The following is a 20,922-nucleotide window of genomic DNA, read 5'->3' as shown; positions in this document are numbered from 1 at the left end:
TAAGAGGACGAAAGCCATGAAATCGAATATGGAGAAAATAGTCAACAATAACAATATTATTATTATTATCATTATAATTATTATTGTTGTTATGAAATTGAACATACCTCGATGAAAGCTCTGTACTGTAATAGACTGCAAGTTGGATCACCTTTCATACCAAAAGCTGTGATGTTGGGTGAATGAGTGAGTGAATGAGTGAGTGAATGTTCATTTTATTATTCATCCATCCATCCATCCATTCATTCATCCATTCATTCATTCATTCATTCATTCATTTTCATGCATATCAAATGCTATAATTATAAGCGAATAAACGCTCATTTTATAATATCACATTATAATTTGTTATTTAATGACTGGTTGAATGATGGATTGAATGTTTGATTAAATGATTGAATGAATAATTGATTGAATGATTGATTGATTCATTCATTCTTGCATTCATTCATTCATTCATTCACGATAAAGATGACGATGTTGATAAACATTTTGAATATAGTGATTTTAATATAGTGATGGACAGATTGAATGATAAAAAGTATTAATAAACATTAACGAATAATGATGACTATTAATGAATAATGATGGATATTAATGAATATTAATGATGGATATTAATGGAAATTAATGGATATAAATGAATATTAATGAGGTTACATTGAAAGAGCTGATTGGTTGCATTGTCAAAGGCGTCTCTCAAATCTTCCAACTCTGATTCGTGGCCTGGAATTAATTATTCATCACATTTGCATTAATTAACAAAGATTATGCATAAAACTATAAAAAAAGTTGATAATAAAATTAAAAAATATACAATTAATAAAATAATTGAATTTAAAAAATGAATAAACTATGCTAATTAGCTAGCTACCTTTCGACCAATCGATGCGTCGTCTCAGGTAATCAATGTACGCAGTCCATAAATTTAAATATTCATAAGGCTGGGCAAAGCCAACGGTGAGGGCTTCATTGAAAATCTCTGCAATGTGATTGGTTAGTTGGTTTTGTGGCTGTCAAATTAACTCTATATCACGGCTATTATTATTATTGAAACAAAATCTTCATCATCATAGCAAGCAGCAGAAACATGGTACCATCAAAAAAACATCATCAGATCCCCAAAACCCCATCATCAGATCATCACACCAGCCAATCAGCCACAAACTTTTAATATTTTGGTGTTCCAGTTTGATCTTCTCAACTGTCCTAATGTAGCCAATCCAGAGATCAACACACCAGGAACAGTTACGGACCGAACGTCTGTACGTTCTCAACAAATACTCCAGATTCTCATCTTTTTCACTGTCTTTGGTGACATTGACGTCATCATTGCTGCTGACGCCTTCTTTGTTTTTATTCATGCTATCGCGGTCTTTGTCCTGAATAACCTGCAACTGAAAGATCAACAGAATATCTAAGATTATGTGTTCCAATGGGATTGTGGATTCATTGAAGATTGAAACGGCAAGCAAGCCAGCCAGCCAACCACTAAACCAACCAATCAACCAACCACTAAACCAACCAATCATTCAACTAACCAACCAACCAATCAACCATCCAGTCAATCAATCAACCAGCCAATCATTCAACTAACTAACCAACCAACCAATCAACCATCCAGTCAATCAACCATCCAGTCAATCAACCATCCAGTCAATCAATCAACCAGCCAATCATTCAACTAACCAAATAATCTAGAAACTTCAACCAGAGAGAACTATCAAGACAATGATCCCTGACGAGCCTCTCGTATGCTGCCCTGACGTACTCGCCTGTTGAGCTCAGTTTCAAAAAGTTGATAAGGGCTTCGTAGTTTTCCACTGTGTTTTTCTCTTCCTGTTTGTGTATGTGTAAGAGTGCGTCTGTGTTTTTGTGTCTTTATGTTTAGATGTTTGTTTGTACGTGTGTGTGTGTGTGTGCTTGTTAGTACATGTTTGTGTCTGTGTGTAAAACTTCATGATTGTTTGATTGATTGATTGTTTTTAGCACCATTTCTGTAAAACTATCATCAGTATTATCATCACCCCCCACCAGCCATCCTCCTTCTTATCATCATCACCATCACCATCATCATCACCATCATCATCATCACCATCATCATCACCATCATCATCATCACCATCATCATCACTAACTAGCTTTCGTTCATGAACACACAGTTCGCCCACTAAACTGAAGGAACTTCTGAACGCATCCAAGAGTTGAAAGTCGAGCTCGTCGTCAGCGATTCGATCAACTTCACTTTCCTCATAGTCAAATTTCGGCTTTCTGATCCCTGCCTTGAGAAGGGCCATCTCAGCCGCTACGAAGCGTCTGGCCGACTCAATGAAGCCACTGTAGCCCCGCCTCTCTCTCGCCGCCTCGTCCACAGGGGGGGTCCTTCGCTTGCCCTCGCACCAACGCATGTAGCGCAAGTTGAAATGAACCAGATCTGTTTTTTTTTGTGGTTGGTGGATGTGGGTTTACTTTTTTGTCCAGTCTATTATTGCTTTATCGAATGTCAACAAGAAACACATGTAGGACGGAAAATATGAATGATTCATTGATGACTGGCTGAGTAGATTGATTGGACTTACTCATTTTTGGTATGGACATAATCTTCAAGAAAACCTTCTTGATTATTCTTTTCTGTTCCTGAATTCCATTCAGTCGTTCTTTAGAAGCTTCAGCTGCCTCTGCCGCAAATGCAACAGCCTCAGGGGTAAGGTTAACAGAAGTAGTAGCAGCTGTAGCAGGAGAAGTAGCAACTGTGGCATCTGTGGTAGTAGCCACAGCAGCAGCAGCAGCATTTATAGCAGCAACGGATGCAGAATATCTGATAGTAGCAAAAGTATCTTCTCCATCAGTTGCACTTTGGTGGGCGAGTTTCAAATAGTGGAGTACGTTTTCCTCAAAGTCCAGATACTCAGTCCAGAGTTGGTCGGCATCGGCATGGTGACCTACTCTTTTGATCGCTTCTTCAAAAGTCTTCCTCATCAGATCGATGTTCAGCATCTCTTCGTACTCGTCCTTAAATTCTTTGTCGGTCGTAGGTGGGAGTACCTTCGAGTGGAATAGGATCATGGCCATCCAGAGTTTGACGGCTGTGAAGTGATTTTAAATTAGATTAACTTGAATTTTAAATCCACCAATTAGTCTGAAATTAATGAGACCATCTCCACTTCACCACCATCGTCGTCATCATCGTCACCCCCCAATCTCACCATCATCATCACGACCGTCAACCCTACCAACAGTTTCATAACTTTAAAAAGAATAATAACAGTGACACAAAGACCATCTCTATAGAAATAATGCTGAAAAGTGAATCTAGACCAAAAAAAGTAAACCAACAGTCGTAATCTTCGACGGCCCTTTTCAGTATCGACAGTCGATAATGATACTCATCCGCACTGATTTCGTGCATTTCGGAGTACTCGTTTATTTCGTCGGGGTTCGCCTCCATCTCGTCGTTGAACCACTCCAACCAGATTTCTGAAGGGAAAAATTAATTAATTAAATTTCATAATTATCCGTAATATTTTAATTAATTACGTTTATTAATATCAAGAGATTAAATGACTTTAGGCTCAGCCATAAAATAGAAAGAAAAATGGGGAAAGAGAGAGAGAGAAAGGGAGAGAGAGAAAGTGAGAGAGAAAGAGAGAACCACAGCCATATAATTTAAAGTGTTCTACAAACATTGAATGGCTTTAGAGTCAGCCATCAAATAGAATGCCGCCAGAGATTTGACAACCGAAAGTGAGTTTAAATAGAAACTTTGGAAAAATAATTAATTCACTAAGATCATTTAATTAACTATTGAAAGGTAATTAAGATCATTTAATTAACTATTGAAAGGTAATTAAGATCATTTAATTAACTATTAAAAGGTAATTAATTAATTATAAACAAAAAAGTGAATCATCATGAGTAAAAGTCATATAAAAAAATTCTAGAAAAAAAACATATAATAACATATTATATATATATATATATACCTATACATATATCAATCAATCAATCAATCTTCGTTTTGCGTCCAGAGACCCGGTTTCCGAGGTAGGACGTATACCTATACATATATATATTATTGATAAAAAGCACAGTAAGAAAATACAGATTTTGGTTTAGAACTCAAGAAACTTGACAATGATTTACGATATACCATTAGAAAAATCAAAAAATCAAACTGGACACTGACTTAACGCGAAACAAGCTGTGATTTCCATCAATAATTACTATTCAGACAGCAGTCTTAATCCAACACAGACAAACACACACATCAACACACACACACACACGCACATATATATATAAATATGTAAATAGTGAATAATTAATTAATTGTTAACAAAGAACTAATACTAACTATCGGTTAGTGGGAATATTTTGCTCATTCTTTCCCTAGCTGCCCTCAGTGCATCCGTCGATTTCAGCTTCCTCAGAACTGTGATTAAGTTTAGGTGGTGTTCGTAGTTGTAGAGGTTCGATTTGACCTGAGTGTGCGATTAGTAAGTATCTGATATATTTTTTATATAATAATATAATACGATATTTAATAATTGGTTATATGTATTAACTATATATTAATAATTATTTCAAGACTTTTGTTTAATGTCATTTATTGTCAGTCAGTAGAATATATTAACTTTAATGCATACTTTGGTTAGATTTTTTACAATTTTATGACTAAATATTGGTTAAAATGTTATTGAATGAATGAATGAATGAATGAATTTAAAAAAGCATGTTTCAAAATAATTAAATTGAATTTGAATTATGAAATTTATTATCAGAAAAAAAAGAAATAACATTATCTTCAAGAGTTTCCGCTTCTTTCAGCAAAATATTTTGTTTCATTTCCTCCTCTTCTGCAAGCTTCCTCTGCCTTTCGGCCTCCATCTCAACCTCCATCTCTCCCCAACCACAATGAACTTCATCATCAGCAGCAGCAGATGCATGGCGGTTGTCGCCAGTACCACCATCGTCATCGTCGTCGTCATCATCCTGATCTTCATCTTCACCATCTTGATTGTCATCTTCACTATCTTGATCGTCATCCTCATCATCATTAGCATCAACATGGTTGTTAGGAGCCGCTTGTATTTGTTCGTCATTTCCCCTTCTAATAGTATCACCTGGGCCCGCTTCGCGCATTTCAACATCGTCAATGACACCATCCGAAGATGGAGCGACAGAAGCAGCAGTAGCTTCCCTTATTCTTTCCCTTTCTCTTTTCGTTTTATGACGGTAAATATAGCCATATTGAAAGCCACTCATTTTTCTTATATTTTCGGATTAACTGACTGAAATTAATTTATAGTAAACGTTGTTACAAGTAAATTGTAAATCGTAAAACTGGCGAATCTATTTACGCCCAATTCTTCAATGTAAACAGTAGATATATAATATATATGTGCAATATAAACGTAGAAAAGTTACCATAGATATAGGATATTACCATGGATTGGATATATATAATCATATATATAGATTATTACGTAATATAATATAAACTCTCTTTATATTAGGATTTAGACCATATTCGATACAGTTGATACGCGGTAAACTCTCTTTATATGTATATAAATGATATATATATATATATATATATATATATATATATATATATTTGTTTATATATAAATTAATATATATATAAATATATATATTGGATTAAGACTGTCAGAAATGCAATTATTGGGAAAAATCATAGCATGTTCGGTGTTAATTAACTTCCAATTTAACATTAAATTAACTAATACTTGATTTTTTTAAATTTACAGAATAAATACGTTAAATCTGAAGAAAATATTTTAATCAATTTATCCGCAAAAATTTGTAGGTAGTTATTAGTTTAAAGATAAAAATTTAGAAAAATTCATGAATTTTAATTCCAGTTGTAAATAAGTTTGTACATTTGTAATGTTTAACTGAAATTATTATATGTAATGATGAATGTTACTAAAGCATTCCTCTGTATTTTCAGTCAAAATTTTAATTTTTAAATTTTAAATTTTTAAATTCAACTTATTTCCATTCACTGAGATAAAATCACGTTTGTTTTGTAAATGCAAATTAGTATTTCTCTAATTTGAATGAATGAAAGCAATTGAATTAGTTTTTTTTTATCAGAGTTTGGCACATCAGTTCAAATATGTTTTTTAATAAAAATATTATTTATTCAAATTATGGTGTAGCTGTAGCAGATGTTCGTTGAAAATTTGTCTGATCAACTTTTGCAGTCAGGTTTTAATAAGATTTTTATTTTAATATATTTTAACAAACATGGAAAAGCGAATTCCAAAACTTCGGCAAAAGGATGGGTTTGTACCATATGTTGAACGTTACTCTTTGTAAAAAAAAGTCTTCATTGTTATCTATAAATATTTAACAAGCAAGAATGACATTATTCTAAGCATGTCTGTTTTCATGTGGTTTATTTATCAAAAAACTCGAGAAACTTCCCAATAAGCGTAACAAAATGTGTTGAAGCTATATTTTAGATGTGAATTTTTACTTGAAATATTTTCATTTTTCGAAAATTTTTAAAATGGCTAAATGTCACACAAATTCAAATGCAGTCGTGCAGTTGTAATTTAAAATTTTGAATATTCAAATAAGAGAAAAGCAGGTTCGGTGCTATTTTGAAACATGCAAATTGAAACTGAATCCATCTGGTGATATTTAGATGCTTTAAATTGAAACGTAATTATACGTTTTAGTTCAATCTGGTTAGCTTAAGCTGTTTGGTTCGTTTGTCACATTTAATATATAATTAAATTTTATTTAATTATCTTTTGAAACCTTAAACATCTCTGAACAGTTGAGTCAAATTTTCAATTTTATTATTTAATTTTATTTATTTTATAAATTTTTGAAGTGCATTGCAAAGCTTTTTCCAGTGTCGGAGTCGAATACAAATTTTGTCGATTCCAGCTCCAACTCCGGCTACAAATTTCCGACTCCAACTTTCGACTTCTGAGTTTGGGTTTCGACTCCTAGAAATCTTTCCCAATTTCTGGTTCATAATTTCACTTAAATACTACCACTAAATGAAAATACTTTAAATAACACTTAAAATCCACCAATGTATCTAATTAATTAAACAGTACTTCGACTTTTTATCTACAGCTCTATTAGGATCAATTTTCGGTAATAAAAACGACTGCATTTCGCTACACGCGTATACCTTCTAAAGTGCACGACCTTGAGTCAGAGTCAGATGAAACATACTCGACTAATTTTCAGACTCTGGCCTCTTTGAAATTCGACCGATTTTGAAGCTCTGGTTTTTAAGTAAATTCATTCCAAATTTGCTCTTTCACTTGCTAAATTGCTATCATTTGAGAGTCTTTTTTTTGTTTGAATCAATCTAATTAAAAATTATTTTGTGGTTTGGTTAACAAATGAATGCGCTGTCCATAGAGCTCGATTGAACGCAAAGCAAACGTTTTTGGCTCAAATTTGCAAAATATTTAACTGTTATTAATATTTTTTTACTTTTTTTATTAATTCATGTCGGAGTTTTCTTAATTTTAAATCAAAATATTCAGCGAAAAGACTCAAAGAAAGATATGGGTGGTGACATCAAAAGGGTCTTCCATTCATTGCTTCTTTTGGCTAGTGTTGGCCTGTCGGCTACTTCTGCCCAAGGTCTGATAACATTTATTTATAACAATGCAACCAAAGTTTAATTAGAACATAAAACTTGCAGTAATTTTTTAACATATTTCCTATTCTAGTGAGATATTAATTTTAGAAACAAATTATGAATAAGTTCCGTTGTTGGCAATTTTATTAAAAAAATTTTGAGGCGTGGAACCAAGACACTTATTTTTTTTTGTATTGAAGCATCTAAATTTCAATGAATTAGCACTGAACATTTTCAAACCTATTTATTAAGTATTCAAAAATCGAAAAAGTTTAAAATTGAAAAAGTTTAAAACTGAATCACGGCGGACCTCCAACCTCTGCGTTAAATGAATGGTAACGTTATTCAAATACCCTTATGTTAAATTCAATTCAACATGGTAGGCTAAGATGCGAAAAATTGCATTTAATCTACTTGTAGGCCCCTGTCCCGGCAACTTCACCTCTGTTGATGGAAGGTGTATCTACGTTATTACTCAAAAAGCATCATGGGATGATGGTGAACGTACATGTGGAAAGCATAAGGCTAACTTGGTTTTGGTTGATTCATATAACTTTTTGCATGAGCTGACTGTTTTTCTGAATACGAACTACAAAGGTTTGATGGTGTTGTTTCAATTAGTTTTATATTTTAATTTCAACTAGTGGTTCTTTTAAACATTACTGAAACTGTCACAATACGCAAATGTTAAAACTAAAACCAATTTTGTATTAATCCGGTTAGAAAAATGTTCAAATAATTTTCAGTTCAAAATGAAAATAATACATTTTTTGTATACAAAAAGATACTTTGTTAGGAATACTTTTCATACAAATCTTTTTATTCAAAGTTGAGGTAATTTTTCATAATGAATTTTTTAGCTGTGTGTCTCATTTCTGGCACTGTAAAAAGTTTCTGGACGGCTGGTAAAAGAAACAGCAACACCAACATCTTCAACTGGAAAATATTCAGGACGGCAAAGTTTTTAGATGAATTTCAAAAGTCTAAAAATGTCCAGGAAATGAATAATTGGATGAGCGGTGAGCCGAACAACCAAGGAGGAACAGAGGATTGCTTGCAAATGCAAGATCCACAAGGCAAATATCAGTTCCGCGATGTCAGTTGTAAGGAACTCAACTGCCTCATTTGCCAGCTCGATGTGTGAATAAAAGAATAAATACACTGAACTTTTTAAACATTAAATTTCAAAGTTAGAACTTTGAGAATGAAAATTTCGAAATTTTCAGATTTTTCTTGTTAGTTTATACAATTTATTTTGGTTGGAATAAATGTTTAAACACATATTTGCCCGATCATTATAAATGTAACTTTAAATAAAACGACGTATGCATCTATAAAAAAATCAACCTTCTTCTTTGCTTCTTCAATGCTTCTTATTCTTCTCTCACGTCCTTTCAGCACATTGGCGACCGTCGACCTCCACAAACCCGATCTTTGACACTTTGAAGTAGTTGAAATGTGGTGATATTCAACAATTCAACAAATGACACAAGGACTTCACGAATGTTATTCGTTATTGACCGCAATCTCTTTTCCCCGCAATTTTTTCCAGTAGTTGTAAGATTTTACATTTTTTCCTTCCGCATGATGTGACCAAAAAACTTTAACTGCCCCGGTCGGATTATCTGTAGTAATTTTCTCTGTTCATAACTGGACTGTTTTAATACATCCTCATTCGAATATGAGAGGTCCAACTAATTTACATAATTCTTCTCAAAAACCACATCTCAGCAGCGTTAATCTTTTTTTCCATTTCTTTAAAAATTGTCCAGGACTCAGAGCCGTAAGTTAGCACAAGAAAAATGTAACACCCTAACAGTTTTAATGTTGTTGATATTCTGAATTTACCGTTGGTGAAGATGTTTTTCATTTTAGAATATGCATCTTTCGCCGTAGCCATCCTTCTTTTGATATCCACATCACATTTACAACCTGAGGAAATCAGATTTCCTAGATAATTGAAGCTGTTGTTTCACCTGTTCACCATTAAATGATTATGGAGCAGATCGGGAGGCATTTGCTTTTTCTGATAACCATGCACTCTGTTTTGTTGATGTTAATTTGCAAATCTTTCATTTTCATAAACCAGTTTGGAAACAATTGTTTACAGTTTTTCCATTGAATCAACTATAAGAGCTGTATTATCAGCATATGTTCCATTGTTAATATTCACGCCTTCAATGGATATTCCAGACAGATCTTCCATCTTTCTCATGATGATCTCACTATAGAGATTGTACAGGTCTGGAGAAAGTACACAGCCTTGCCTAACATCTTTCTTCATTTCGACAAAACTATGGATTTATGGAATTATTAAAAAAAAGAAAAAGGATTTTACTACTCGTCGTGCAGATTTTCATTTTAAAACAAAAACTTCCATTAATATAAATAAATAAATTCTGTTATTGGGTCTCAATGGAAAACTTTTCCTCTAAATATTCGTAAAACATTACATAATTCTGAAAATTTACTTGAAAATAAAATAAATTCGCAACTGGAATATTTTGGTTTTTTTTCAAGTCACAAAAATAGATTGAGAAAATAAAACACTTTACTTTAGAATGTCTGTAAATTTTTCAACAAAGTTTAATGTAGTTAGTAGTAAATATTTATAATCAGCTCAGTTAAGCTTAATCATATGGATTAAAGAGGCGAAACGTTGTAGGTTCATGTATTCTTGGATTATCTGATACATTAATGTTCTTTACACATGTAGTCCAATCATTATTGACAACAAAGTTGTCACCATGGTTAGTTTTCCACCTCCATTCATCCGTTTGCATCAAGACCGGGGCTTCATGAACCACGGGTAAGTTGAACCAGTTGGGTAAGTTCACTTATTTAAAACGAATATACCGTTAGGCGTTTTATAATTATTAATGCGTAAAGAGCCAGCCAAGTTAATTAATCTGTCATGTTTATGTCTGCAAACCGTCAAGTAAATGTCGCTTATGTGGTTTTGCCATTTTTGAGTAATTTTCAGTCGTTGACGCTATTGTTCTTTTAAAATGCAATTGCTAAAGAGTGAATAACTTTACGATACATATTTCTGTAGTGTTTGAATCCAGTAGTGCTTATTCTAAGAATGTTTCCACTGCCCAAAACCACCGGCTTCGTGCAACATAAATGATTTTCGCGTCCTAAAAACTACGTTAATATTTTTAATCGCTGATTAAAAATATAAAAATACTAAATTACAACGTTATTGTCTTACTCGATTATGTTTTATAACTTGCAGTTACAAATCTTTGCGATCCGAATATGTTTAGATATTGTAAAAAATATAACAACCCTCAGAATTCTGCATTGCCAAATTTCAGTGTTGCTTACATTCAGCCAAGAAATGTGTCTCTACTGGTGACGAAATACCTGAGGATGATTAGTTTTTTGGATTCATGAAGACACTTACACCTTTCAGTCAGAGAATCTGAGGCGACATTTATTGTTCGGGCTTGTATTGTTTATTTATTGTATTGTTGTTAGCTTCAATAGATATGTCCTCATTTTTGATAACTTTTTAGAATTTCATGAATGTTATATGTTTGAACCAGAGGCTGTCTACAACAACAATGAAACAAGAATTAATTACTACGGTACATCGTCCGAGCAGAATTGTTGTCAGAAAGGTGTGAAGCAAGTTGGTGCTATTGTTTCGCAAGAACGTGGTTCGTTGGTTACTGGCTGTAGTTTTTAATGATAATTAACAAATTTTTCAATCAGAAAATATTTTTTATAGCAATAAAATTGCTTTGCAACGGTTATTAAATACCGGTTCTACGTGCCTTGGCGTTTCGTGCAATGTGTCCCGTGAACGAGGTAGGTTGAACCCTATGACAGGCTTGCAGATGTACCCTTCTGCTGTAAAAAACACACGCTAGAATTAAACATATTGTTATAACCGCGGGAATGATAGAAGTGCGCTATATAATTTATTATTCAAGTATTGTTATCTTTGCTATATATGTAATTGTAAATTTGTGTCTATGCTAAAAATTGGCTACGTATTGAGGTTAAGACAGTTGAGATTAGAAGGGAAGAGGAAACGAAGTGGCCAATATGATTTATGTAGTCATTTGGATTAGTTTATTGTCTTTATTACTGTTGGTATCCATGAAAACGTTCAACAAAGTTTGCTTTTGAAGCAGTGGTGTTCATCTATCGGAAATCTTGAACCTACGGATAAACGAACTCTTGACGATCGTCAAAGAACTCAAGAAGCTACAAAACTGGTGTTGGAAATGTAGAGATTATTGAAGTTATGACATCGGTGTTGGTAGTTACGAGGTGAAGGATTTACAAAGATATTTTTCGTGATACGTGACAGACATATTTCTACATAATAATGACCTCTTTCAAGTAGTTTTAATGCAATAATAAAAATTTAATGAGTTAAATACAAAAAATATGAACCAATTTTTTGTATTGTACCAACATGCCTCGGTCTCCCATACCGGGCTATACAAACTCTCTATATAAACTGCAACAAGTGCTGAAGATGATTGAAAAATCAAAATAGGTCCTAAACACTGGAGAATTAATTAGAAAACTGTATGGTATATTATTCGAATGTTAATGATACATATATTACGACGACAAAAATTTGGTTAAAAATATTGAGAAATGTAGTAAAAAACTATCTAACGGTAAAAATTCGGTAGATTTCATAAATTACTGCATATATACATACATAAATATATATATAACATAATTTATAACCAAAAAAATTAACGTTTGACGGACAACTTTGGTGGTTTTGCTGAAATTGCACATAAATTTTAATTTTTTCTCTTTTACCATAATTTAGAACGGATGAACAGGTTGAACATTCAACTGTTGAAAAAGTTTGTGAATATTGTCCGTGTGAAAAAAATTGGTTAGAAACGCATTGGAGCGTGTTATGTAGTTAAGTAAAACATTGCTACTTCAAGTTGGGCCGGCAGCGTTATTTTGTAAATGAAGATAAATTTTGAATTAAACTAAAGATCTTTCGTACATAAAATAAAATAGTTCGTACATAAATTCTAATCTATCCTAGGAAACAAGTGAATACAAATTTTGGGTAGGTCGATTTATTTGCATTTCTTAGCTAACAATGCCGCAGATTCACACAGAAATAACAATTCATTGATAGCTTACCTAACCTACTGTTTTATAGCAAGATGAATGCTGGTACTACTGGCTTGCTTGTTATGTGCTTGTTATGAGTTTGTCCGCATTAGAGCAGCAGTTTGTGACTTGATTTGCTGCTAGACAGTAAAACACAAGTAACAATATTTTATTTTAATTATTTAAAAAATGTTTTTAAACATTTATATGCCTGAAAAATTCGGAAATGTATGATTTATTCTAAGAGATATAAAACTTGAAATTATAACTGTTATAACCAGCAAAAGAGATAATGACAAAAAAGTAAAAATCTTATAAAGTAGAATTAAGTTTAATCAGCATGTCTGCTGGCTGATTGATTTTAAAATAATGTACCTTTGTTGTGTTGCGAGATGGTCTAGCGGTTACGGAACCTGGTCTAGTTGTTGCAGCAACCAGTTTCGAATGTGAATGATATATATATGTGTCGGGTATTCTCGACGCGAAACGTGATGTTGTCGCTGTCTAGTAGACAATCTCCTGAACATAAAAATATATAATTTGGTGATAGAAATTCTGACGTTTTTGATATATATAGTATCATGTTTTGACGAATAGTAAGTTATCTAAATCCGCACCTGGTTCGTTCATTACTTTTTCCCTTTTTTGATTAAATATTCAACAAAACATTTTTATTTTGAATAGAATAATTCTCAAAAAAATTTTGCCAAAAAATATTAAAATTAAAGCTATTGAATATTAAAGCTATGAAAGTGAAAGCCAGCCTGTCACATCAGGCATTTTGATAGTAAAATTAATAACAGTAGTAGTAGTAGTAGTAGTAATTGTAGTAACAGAGTAGCAGTAGTTGTAGTAGTAGCAATATGAAAGTTATTATTAATTAATTAATTATTATTTTATCTGTTTGCAGCACTTTTGAGCACAACCAACCCAAGTGACATAGCCAGCGTGTTGAACGCAAAGAAGTTTTATAAATCCTGTCTTAATCAAAGTGGACGTTTTACAATATTTTTATTTATTTTTCTAAAACTTTTAAAAATAATTTCAATTAACAAAAATTTAATTTTAAATATTGAAACATTCAAACAACCTTTGACATAATAATGGCATTGTCTTAATTCTAATAGCTTTAAAAGGCTACTAAAACTAACCTAAAAATTTTGGTTAAAATGTCAACAAAACTCCCGCAGATCAAATCGCGAGCGAGGGTATCAAACCATTCAAAGACATCATCGACAGTTTCGGCGGATGTCCGGCTCTGAACGCTGGCAAGTTTGACGAAAGTAGGTGGATGTTGGAAGATGTAGTTTCAAGAATCCAGAAAACTCTTGGGTATGGCACGATTCTCATGGGTAGTCTGACAGCCGATAGAGAAAATTCTGATATCATGCTCTTTCACGTTAGTTCATTTTTGTCGAAGGGTTTACAATTTTGAAAATTCTAGTTTTTCCAACGACATAGATTGACGATATGTTTGTTCATCTGTATATCTTAGTCTTTCAAGCTTTTCTTCGAAACACTTCCAGCATTTTTGTTAAGATAAAAAACTTAATCTTAACAAAACTTTAAAACACTAGATATCATATTTAATTTTGCTCACAAACCAGAATCTTTTTTTTAAAAATGCTTTTCTAAAACAATTTCAACTCTTCAAAAATGAAGAAACATTCTATTATTCGCTTAACCAAACATAACCCCTCATTCAGTTGGGTCAGGCTAATTTCCTACTGACGAAAGCGCAATATTCTGACTCGAACACGAAATTCAACTTCATGGTCGGTGTAATGCAGGCCATCAGTGACAACCCACAAACTGTGAAGCAAGATATGTCGGCAGTCCTCAATCTCGAGAAGAAACTCGTTCAAGTCGAAAAGTTTTTTTATTTTAACCTGTAAGAATTTAGACACATAATTTTGACAAATGCCACTTCTCAACAGTTTTCTAAGAATAGGGACGAAACGTTAAAAAGGGAAGCCTATAACAAAATTCTTTACAAAAATCTTGACAGCACCCTATCGACAAAGGTTATTGTTTTACGGAACTTTTAAAAATGTATCCATAAATTGAAGTTTGTGATGAAACAATCTCTGTTAACAAAAGGAAAAATTATAAGTTCATTTGCAGTTTAACTGGAAGTTGTACCTGAACAACATAATTCCCAACTATTTTGTTGACGATACGCCAATTGTGACCACTGAAAAAGAATATCTGATTGAAATGGCTAACATTGTTCAGACCACACCGAAGAGGTGATCGTCTGAGTTTTTTATATAAAGAATTAGTTAATCACATGAATCCCGAGTTAAAATTGCATGCATTGTTTTTTAACTTATATTTTGTTACATTTCAATTGTTTTATTTTTACTATAAACGATCGTTTCCTTGTTCTCACTTTTTCTTAGCTCGTGTTAAACACTCTTTTGCTAAACTGACATTTGCTTTTTCTGGTATTTTTCTTTGGAACTCTTAACCTCATTCTTTGACTACTTTTCCATCACTTACGAAGTTCAGAGCGAATCTCAAGACCCATCTGTTTGCAAAATTCATTAAGGAGCGCTGTTAAACATCGCGGAAATAGCGTTTTTTAAACTAATTGATTGATTGATTGATTGATTGATTGATTGACTGACTGACTGACTGACTGGCTGGCTGATTGGCTGGCTGGCTGGCTGACTGACTGACTGACTGACTGACTGACTGACTGACTGACTGACTGACTGACTGACTGACTGACTGACTGACTGACTGACTGACTGACTGACTGACTGACTGACTGACTGACTGACTGACTGACTGACTGACTGACTGACTGACTGACTGACTGATTGATTGATTGATTGATTGATTGATTGATTGATTGATTGATTGATTGATTGATTGATTGATTGATTGATTGATTGATTGATTGATTAATTGATTGATTGATTGATTGATATACAGCTATTTAGAATAATTTTAGTATAAACCAATTATTTTTATCTCTGAAAATGTTTTTATAAAAAATTTTTCCTGGTTTAATTTTATTTCCAATTTCGTTACCCAGGACTTTAGCAAATTTCGTAATGTGGTCAGTTGTTCAGAATATGTTCAATAACTTCTTCCTACCTGCTCAGCTGAAAGCCCACTTAAACACCTTCACAACTGTCATGACTGTTAGTGTCCCATTCCGACCATACCAACTCACTCTTTTCTTTCCTTATTAACTCTCATTCAACTATCGCAGTGACAATTGTAGACGTATAAAAATAAAATAAACAATTTTGGAACAATTTTTCTGAATTATCATTCTACCGTTTGCTAGAAAAACGAAAATATTCAGCATAACAACAAACGGTGGCACAAAGTCGTAACCTTAGTCGAAACAAACCTTGGAAATTTATTTCCGTTAAGGACACCAGAAGCAACTTTTTGAGCTTTAGTTGAGTGAATTTCTCCACAGAGAAAGCAGTTTTAAGTAAAGAAAAAAAGGGATTGAGGAAATAACGTAAAAGCAGCATTTTTTTACCGACGTGTTTAATCGAATCATGTTTTTTTGATTTTTCAACATTGCTAAAATTTGCCTATAACAATTTTTACCACAATTTATGAATACATATTTTTTTTATTATCAAACTTTTATTATGACCATCTGTTGTGTGTTTCAAAAATCGTGTTGAAAATAATTAAAAATAACGCAGGGAGCTATGAAAGAGGTGCCGATTGACACTGAGTGCGAGCAGATGACAGCCAAATATTTCGCAGAACCTCCCAGTAGAATTTACGTTGAAAAATATTTCCAGCAAGACATTATGAATTTAGTACGTTACATCAACGAATAACTTTTTTTTCCATTTTATACGCAATAATTTCCAATGGCGAAACAGGTGATTGACATGGTCGATAGGATGGTATATGAATTCAAAAACCTGATCAGAAGCAACAAATGGATGGATGACTCAACTAAGGAAGAAGCACTTGTAAAAGTACGTGAAAGTTAGGGCATGGCATGATATAATATCATATGGTATCATATATATCAAGGGATATAGTATCATTTTTACTGTTGATACTATTTTTAGTTGAATTTAATGAGCCGTAAAGTTGGCTATCCCGACTATCTCTTCAACAATACTTTCCTGGAGTCTACTTATGGAAAAGTTAGTCTAATTTTTTTAGAATTATTTTAGTTCCTATAAAAAACACTGAAAAAAATCTGTTTATAAACTCATTGTTGTTTCATGTACAAATTCAAATTTTAATGTTTTTATTGCCAATTTATTACGAAATAAATAAAGGTTTACACGCGTCACACGACACCACACAAAGCACAACATAAGTATTTTAATTCGCCTAAATTTTTAACTGAATTAAACATTTTTTAACTAGAAATTAAACACAAAAAGGTTTTGACAAAATTTTTTAAAATCGAGATTACGATGACACTTGTAAGAATTTAATCCACGAAAACCTGAAAATCAGATACAGATTGACCAAAAAACCAAAAACATTCTCAGCTTACTAAAATATGGTGTCGAGTTTGCCATCAATATGATTTTCAAACCATCCGACAAAACTATGTAAGATTTTTTTTAATATTTTTTAGGATTTTACCGATATTTTGTTATTCTTGTAACAGAATGGTACGGTGATAGTTTACACCTATGTGCTAATTTTTTCCACATCTTTCAAAAATCATCTCCGTAAATTTTCTAAGTGGGGCGCCCTGGTAGTCTATTAGTTAAGGTTGCCTGGTGCTGTCTCCTAGTGCATGCAGTGACCGAGTTCGAATACGACAAAAGGATCCTCGTCTATCGCATACCTCGTGTGTGATGCCTCGTTTAGCACTTATTCATGTATATGACGTTTGTGTGTTAATTCTTCTGAACCTAGGAAGAGTGCAATGAACCATTATCCATTTTTGAAACTTTCTATCCTATAAAAAGTTTCAACAACGATTTTTTTAAATGGAGTTACTTATTTTACTTAACTGAATGAGTTTGTTTTGCAGTTTGCATCTCTAGTTTGGCTACCCATTGGCCAATATTTTTTAATTTGAATTTCTGGCAATATTTTTGGGGAAAAAATTGTTTTTACAAGAATTTTTATAGTTCACGTTTTTACTTGAAACATTTTGGCCATTCGTAAATAAATTTCTAAGAAATGTATTCATTTTATTTAAATTTTGAAAATTGTTTTTCAGTAGGTGGACTCTGGATCCAATCACAGTGAACGCTCAATACAATCCTCAGGCAAATGATATAGGTGCGCAGTTAGGAAATAACATTCAGCATCATTTTGTGGTAATGATATATAAGGGCAGCGCGTTGGTGTAACGGTAAAGTGCCTGGCACAACTGTTGCAATGACCGAATTCGATTGCAAGGAGATCCCCGCCTGCACACGTGCAATGTGTCAATGATGCGTGGTCTCACGATCATTCGCACTGCTGCGTGTTTCTTGTTGATGCCTTTGAAAAATATTGAAAAGAGAATTGCAATGATATTAAATTAATAACTTTTGGTTAATAATTATCTGATTGCTTTGAAATTTATAAGAAAAATTTCTAGAAAGCTGTTGAAAAAAATGATTGTTAATTTATTTCAGCGTTCTCTGTTGCCGTGATGCAACAACCAGTCTTCAAAAGAACTATCCAAAGTATCTAAACTTCTTTTTTTTGGAGCAGAACAGTTTTTCATTTAAATGTTTTACTGATCCATTGATTTTATTTCGCTTCGTTCTACCAGGTCAATGAACTATGGCGCTTTCGGAATGTTCATAGGCCACGAAATAAGCCATGGATTCGACATCTCAGGTTTGGAAATAAATATTCCACCATGTAAACACTTAGAGCTTAGAGGGGCAAATGTTCTGTCTTTGCAGGGGTGGAGTGGAAACCCCTATCTAATTATTATTTTAATTATGATTTTATTTATAATTGTAGTTACTATTATTTCAGTTAATATTTTCAAATGATAAAATGGTTTTTAACTACCAGAGAACTTTTGCCTTGCTTATTTTAAACTTTCACTAACCTGTTTAACATCTCTTGTTCATATAAATTTAAAAAAAGAGAAAGAATTGTATTATTGGAAACTTATTTTGTGAAAACTTGGGAATGAGTCCACCTACTAAGCTTTATTTTGTTATATAAAAAAATGATTAATACAGACATCAACATTTTTTAAAATGTTGTCCGCGAATTACAGCCAACCAAATCGTCAGTGTTTTTTCATTTCAGGTAAGTTGTACGACGGGTATGGAAACATGAGAAACTGGTGGAGTAACAGCAGTGATGTCCTCTACAAGGAGAAAACCGACTGTTTGGTCAGGAAGTACAACAATTTCTGGATTAAGCAAATTGGCGAATACGTAAATCATTCATTTTTAGTTTTTCGAAAATTTCCTTGTAATAATTACTGTTAAAAAGCTATTCGACTTATAAAAGATGAATTGAAACGAAAGCTGTTCGACTTATAAAAGATGAATTGGAGCATCCTTCAATGAATTAACTGATGAAGTTGATAGTATAAAAAGTGCATTAAAACTGTACTTGAATACCTGTCGATTTCTAAAAAACTTTTACAAATATTTTAACCTGTTAACTAATTTTTGTCTTCAGTTGAACGGTGAATCAACTCTTGCAGAAAACATCGCCGACTTGGTTGGACTACAGATAGATGGTTGGACCAGGTAGAATTTCATAAAAAAATTACCATTTTTAATTTCTTTTATGACAAAATGTTGAACTAACCTCCAACAGACTTATCGTAACTCAATGAAGAAGGGGGACTCAGCAAAGGAAAAGTTACTTGGACTTCAATTCACTTCGGATCAGTTGTTCTTCATCAGTTTTGCCCAGGTTGACAGACACTTAAATATCATTCAATGATACTACCATCTTCATTCAGTGATACTTTCATCCTTTTTTTTACTTAATAATAATGAGGATGATATCATTCAATGATACTATCATCTTCTTCATTCAATGATACTATCATTTTTTTTCATAGCTTAATGGTAGTGACGAGGATATCATTTAATGATAATCGTTTTTTAAATTAATAAATGTGTTGATATCATTTAATGATACTATCATCCTTTTCATTACATAACAATGATGAAGGTTTCACTCAATGATACTATCATGCTATGATATAAAAATAATTAAAATACAATATTTATAATCTTGTTATAATTTTCCGTTGAATAGCTTTGGTGCGAGAAGATGTCAAATGAAGGATTTCAATACTCGAAGAAAGATGAACACAGTCCAAACGTTGCAAGGTAGAAGCCAATTTTTTCCAAACTGGTTTAAAGTTTCATTTGCAATGACGTCAAAATAGGTTTTTCTCTCTCTTATTTTTTATTTATTTATATGATATTTTTTAAAACTTTGAAAAACAGGGCCACTGTGCCTTTGCAGAACTTTGAAAAGTTTGCGTTCGTATTCAACTGCCCTAAGACAAGCCCAATGAATCCTCCAGATAAATGTAAAATCTACTGAATCGCGGAAACTATGGAAAAAAGTTGAAAAAAAAGACTTCTTGTGTAAACGATCAGAAAAAACTTTAGTAGTATTTAGTATTTTAATAGAATTTAGACCACCGGTTAAAATTATTTTTAAAACATTTTCAAAATTATTTACTAAAAACATGTTAACTCTCTTTCTTAGCACTAAATCGACTAATCTTAATGTAGATTTTATGTTTTAACATGGCTTCATTGTTCTAATTTACAAGTTAGTTTATTGAATAAAACTTAATGACGAGCATCATAAAATTTTCTGTACATTTGAAACTTTTACCATCATTTGACCGCTGTGGTTACCTAGGCGCTAAGCATCACCATATAATTGATTTTTAAGATATTTTTTTCGTTTAAGATACTTTTAATGAACTTAATCTATCTATCTTATAATCCTTTTCACTTTTTCAAAAATTTTTAGTTCCTAGTGGATACTTTTACACTAAACCATTTTAACTCCCTGTTCTCTAGAGTTTAAAATTGCAATCTTCGGCCAAATCTTCATCATTCACAATGTTCTGAATAGATTTCAAGGCTTATTGGTTTGTAAAGTTAGTTGAAAAAAACAGAGACAAAACGAAAAGACTTCATTGAAGCTAGAATGATTGCAACATAGAAGCCAAAACACAACAATACTGCAGTATAAATATGATCATATAAACAACAAGTGTAGCA

The 20,922-nt window shown here is 32.6% G+C and overlaps 3 protein-coding genes across 3 annotated transcripts in view; 2 read left to right on the top strand and 1 right to left on the bottom strand.

Annotated features, from left to right (window-relative positions):
- The window catches only part of HELRODRAFT_177713 (hypothetical protein), a gene marked incomplete at both ends in the record, with an annotated part of 10,228 nt that extends 4,963 nt beyond the window's left edge, over positions 1 to 5,265 (bottom strand). The window contains 10 exons of the mRNA XM_009025873.1: positions 108 to 166; positions 661 to 726; positions 875 to 982; positions 1,169 to 1,391; positions 1,744 to 1,839; positions 2,139 to 2,434; positions 2,580 to 3,086; positions 3,337 to 3,477; positions 4,355 to 4,481; positions 4,798 to 5,265. Of these exons, the coding sequence (XP_009024121.1) occupies positions 108 to 166; positions 661 to 726; positions 875 to 982; positions 1,169 to 1,391; positions 1,744 to 1,839; positions 2,139 to 2,434; positions 2,580 to 3,086; positions 3,337 to 3,477; positions 4,355 to 4,481; positions 4,798 to 5,265 (2,091 nt within the window). The remainder of the gene's footprint in view (positions 1 to 107; positions 167 to 660; positions 727 to 874; positions 983 to 1,168; positions 1,392 to 1,743; positions 1,840 to 2,138; positions 2,435 to 2,579; positions 3,087 to 3,336; positions 3,478 to 4,354; positions 4,482 to 4,797) is intronic.
- Positions 5,266 to 8,028: 2,763 nt separating this feature from the next.
- Positions 8,029 to 8,783, top strand: HELRODRAFT_177712 (hypothetical protein; the record flags this gene model as incomplete). The annotated part of the gene is made up of 2 exons (XM_009025872.1): positions 8,029 to 8,236; positions 8,500 to 8,783. 2 exons carry the CDS (start codon positions 8,029 to 8,031, stop codon positions 8,781 to 8,783), a joined length of 492 nt encoding a protein of 163 aa, XP_009024120.1.
- A 1,603-nt stretch (positions 8,784 to 10,386) lies between these two features.
- Positions 10,387 to 20,227, top strand: HELRODRAFT_177711 (hypothetical protein; the record flags this gene model as incomplete). The annotated part of the gene is made up of 19 exons (XM_009025871.1): positions 10,387 to 10,448; positions 11,132 to 11,304; positions 11,360 to 11,455; positions 13,656 to 13,736; positions 13,936 to 14,144; positions 14,452 to 14,610; positions 14,683 to 14,769; positions 14,870 to 14,994; positions 15,789 to 15,897; positions 16,423 to 16,542; positions 16,609 to 16,707; positions 16,804 to 16,881; positions 17,204 to 17,301; positions 17,925 to 17,993; positions 18,468 to 18,535; positions 18,962 to 19,092; positions 19,484 to 19,582; positions 19,934 to 20,007; positions 20,128 to 20,227. 19 exons carry the CDS (start codon positions 10,387 to 10,389, stop codon positions 20,225 to 20,227), a joined length of 2,037 nt encoding a protein of 678 aa, XP_009024119.1.
- Positions 20,228 to 20,922: the final 695 nt, after the last annotated feature.

Source organism: Helobdella robusta (assembly GCF_000326865.2).
Source record: "Helobdella robusta unplaced genomic scaffold HELROscaffold_44, whole genome shotgun sequence".
Taxonomy (NCBI): domain Eukaryota; kingdom Metazoa; phylum Annelida; class Clitellata; order Rhynchobdellida; family Glossiphoniidae; genus Helobdella; species Helobdella robusta.
The sequence above is the reverse complement of the archived record's forward strand: the minus strand, read 5'-3'. Positions and strand labels throughout refer to the sequence as shown.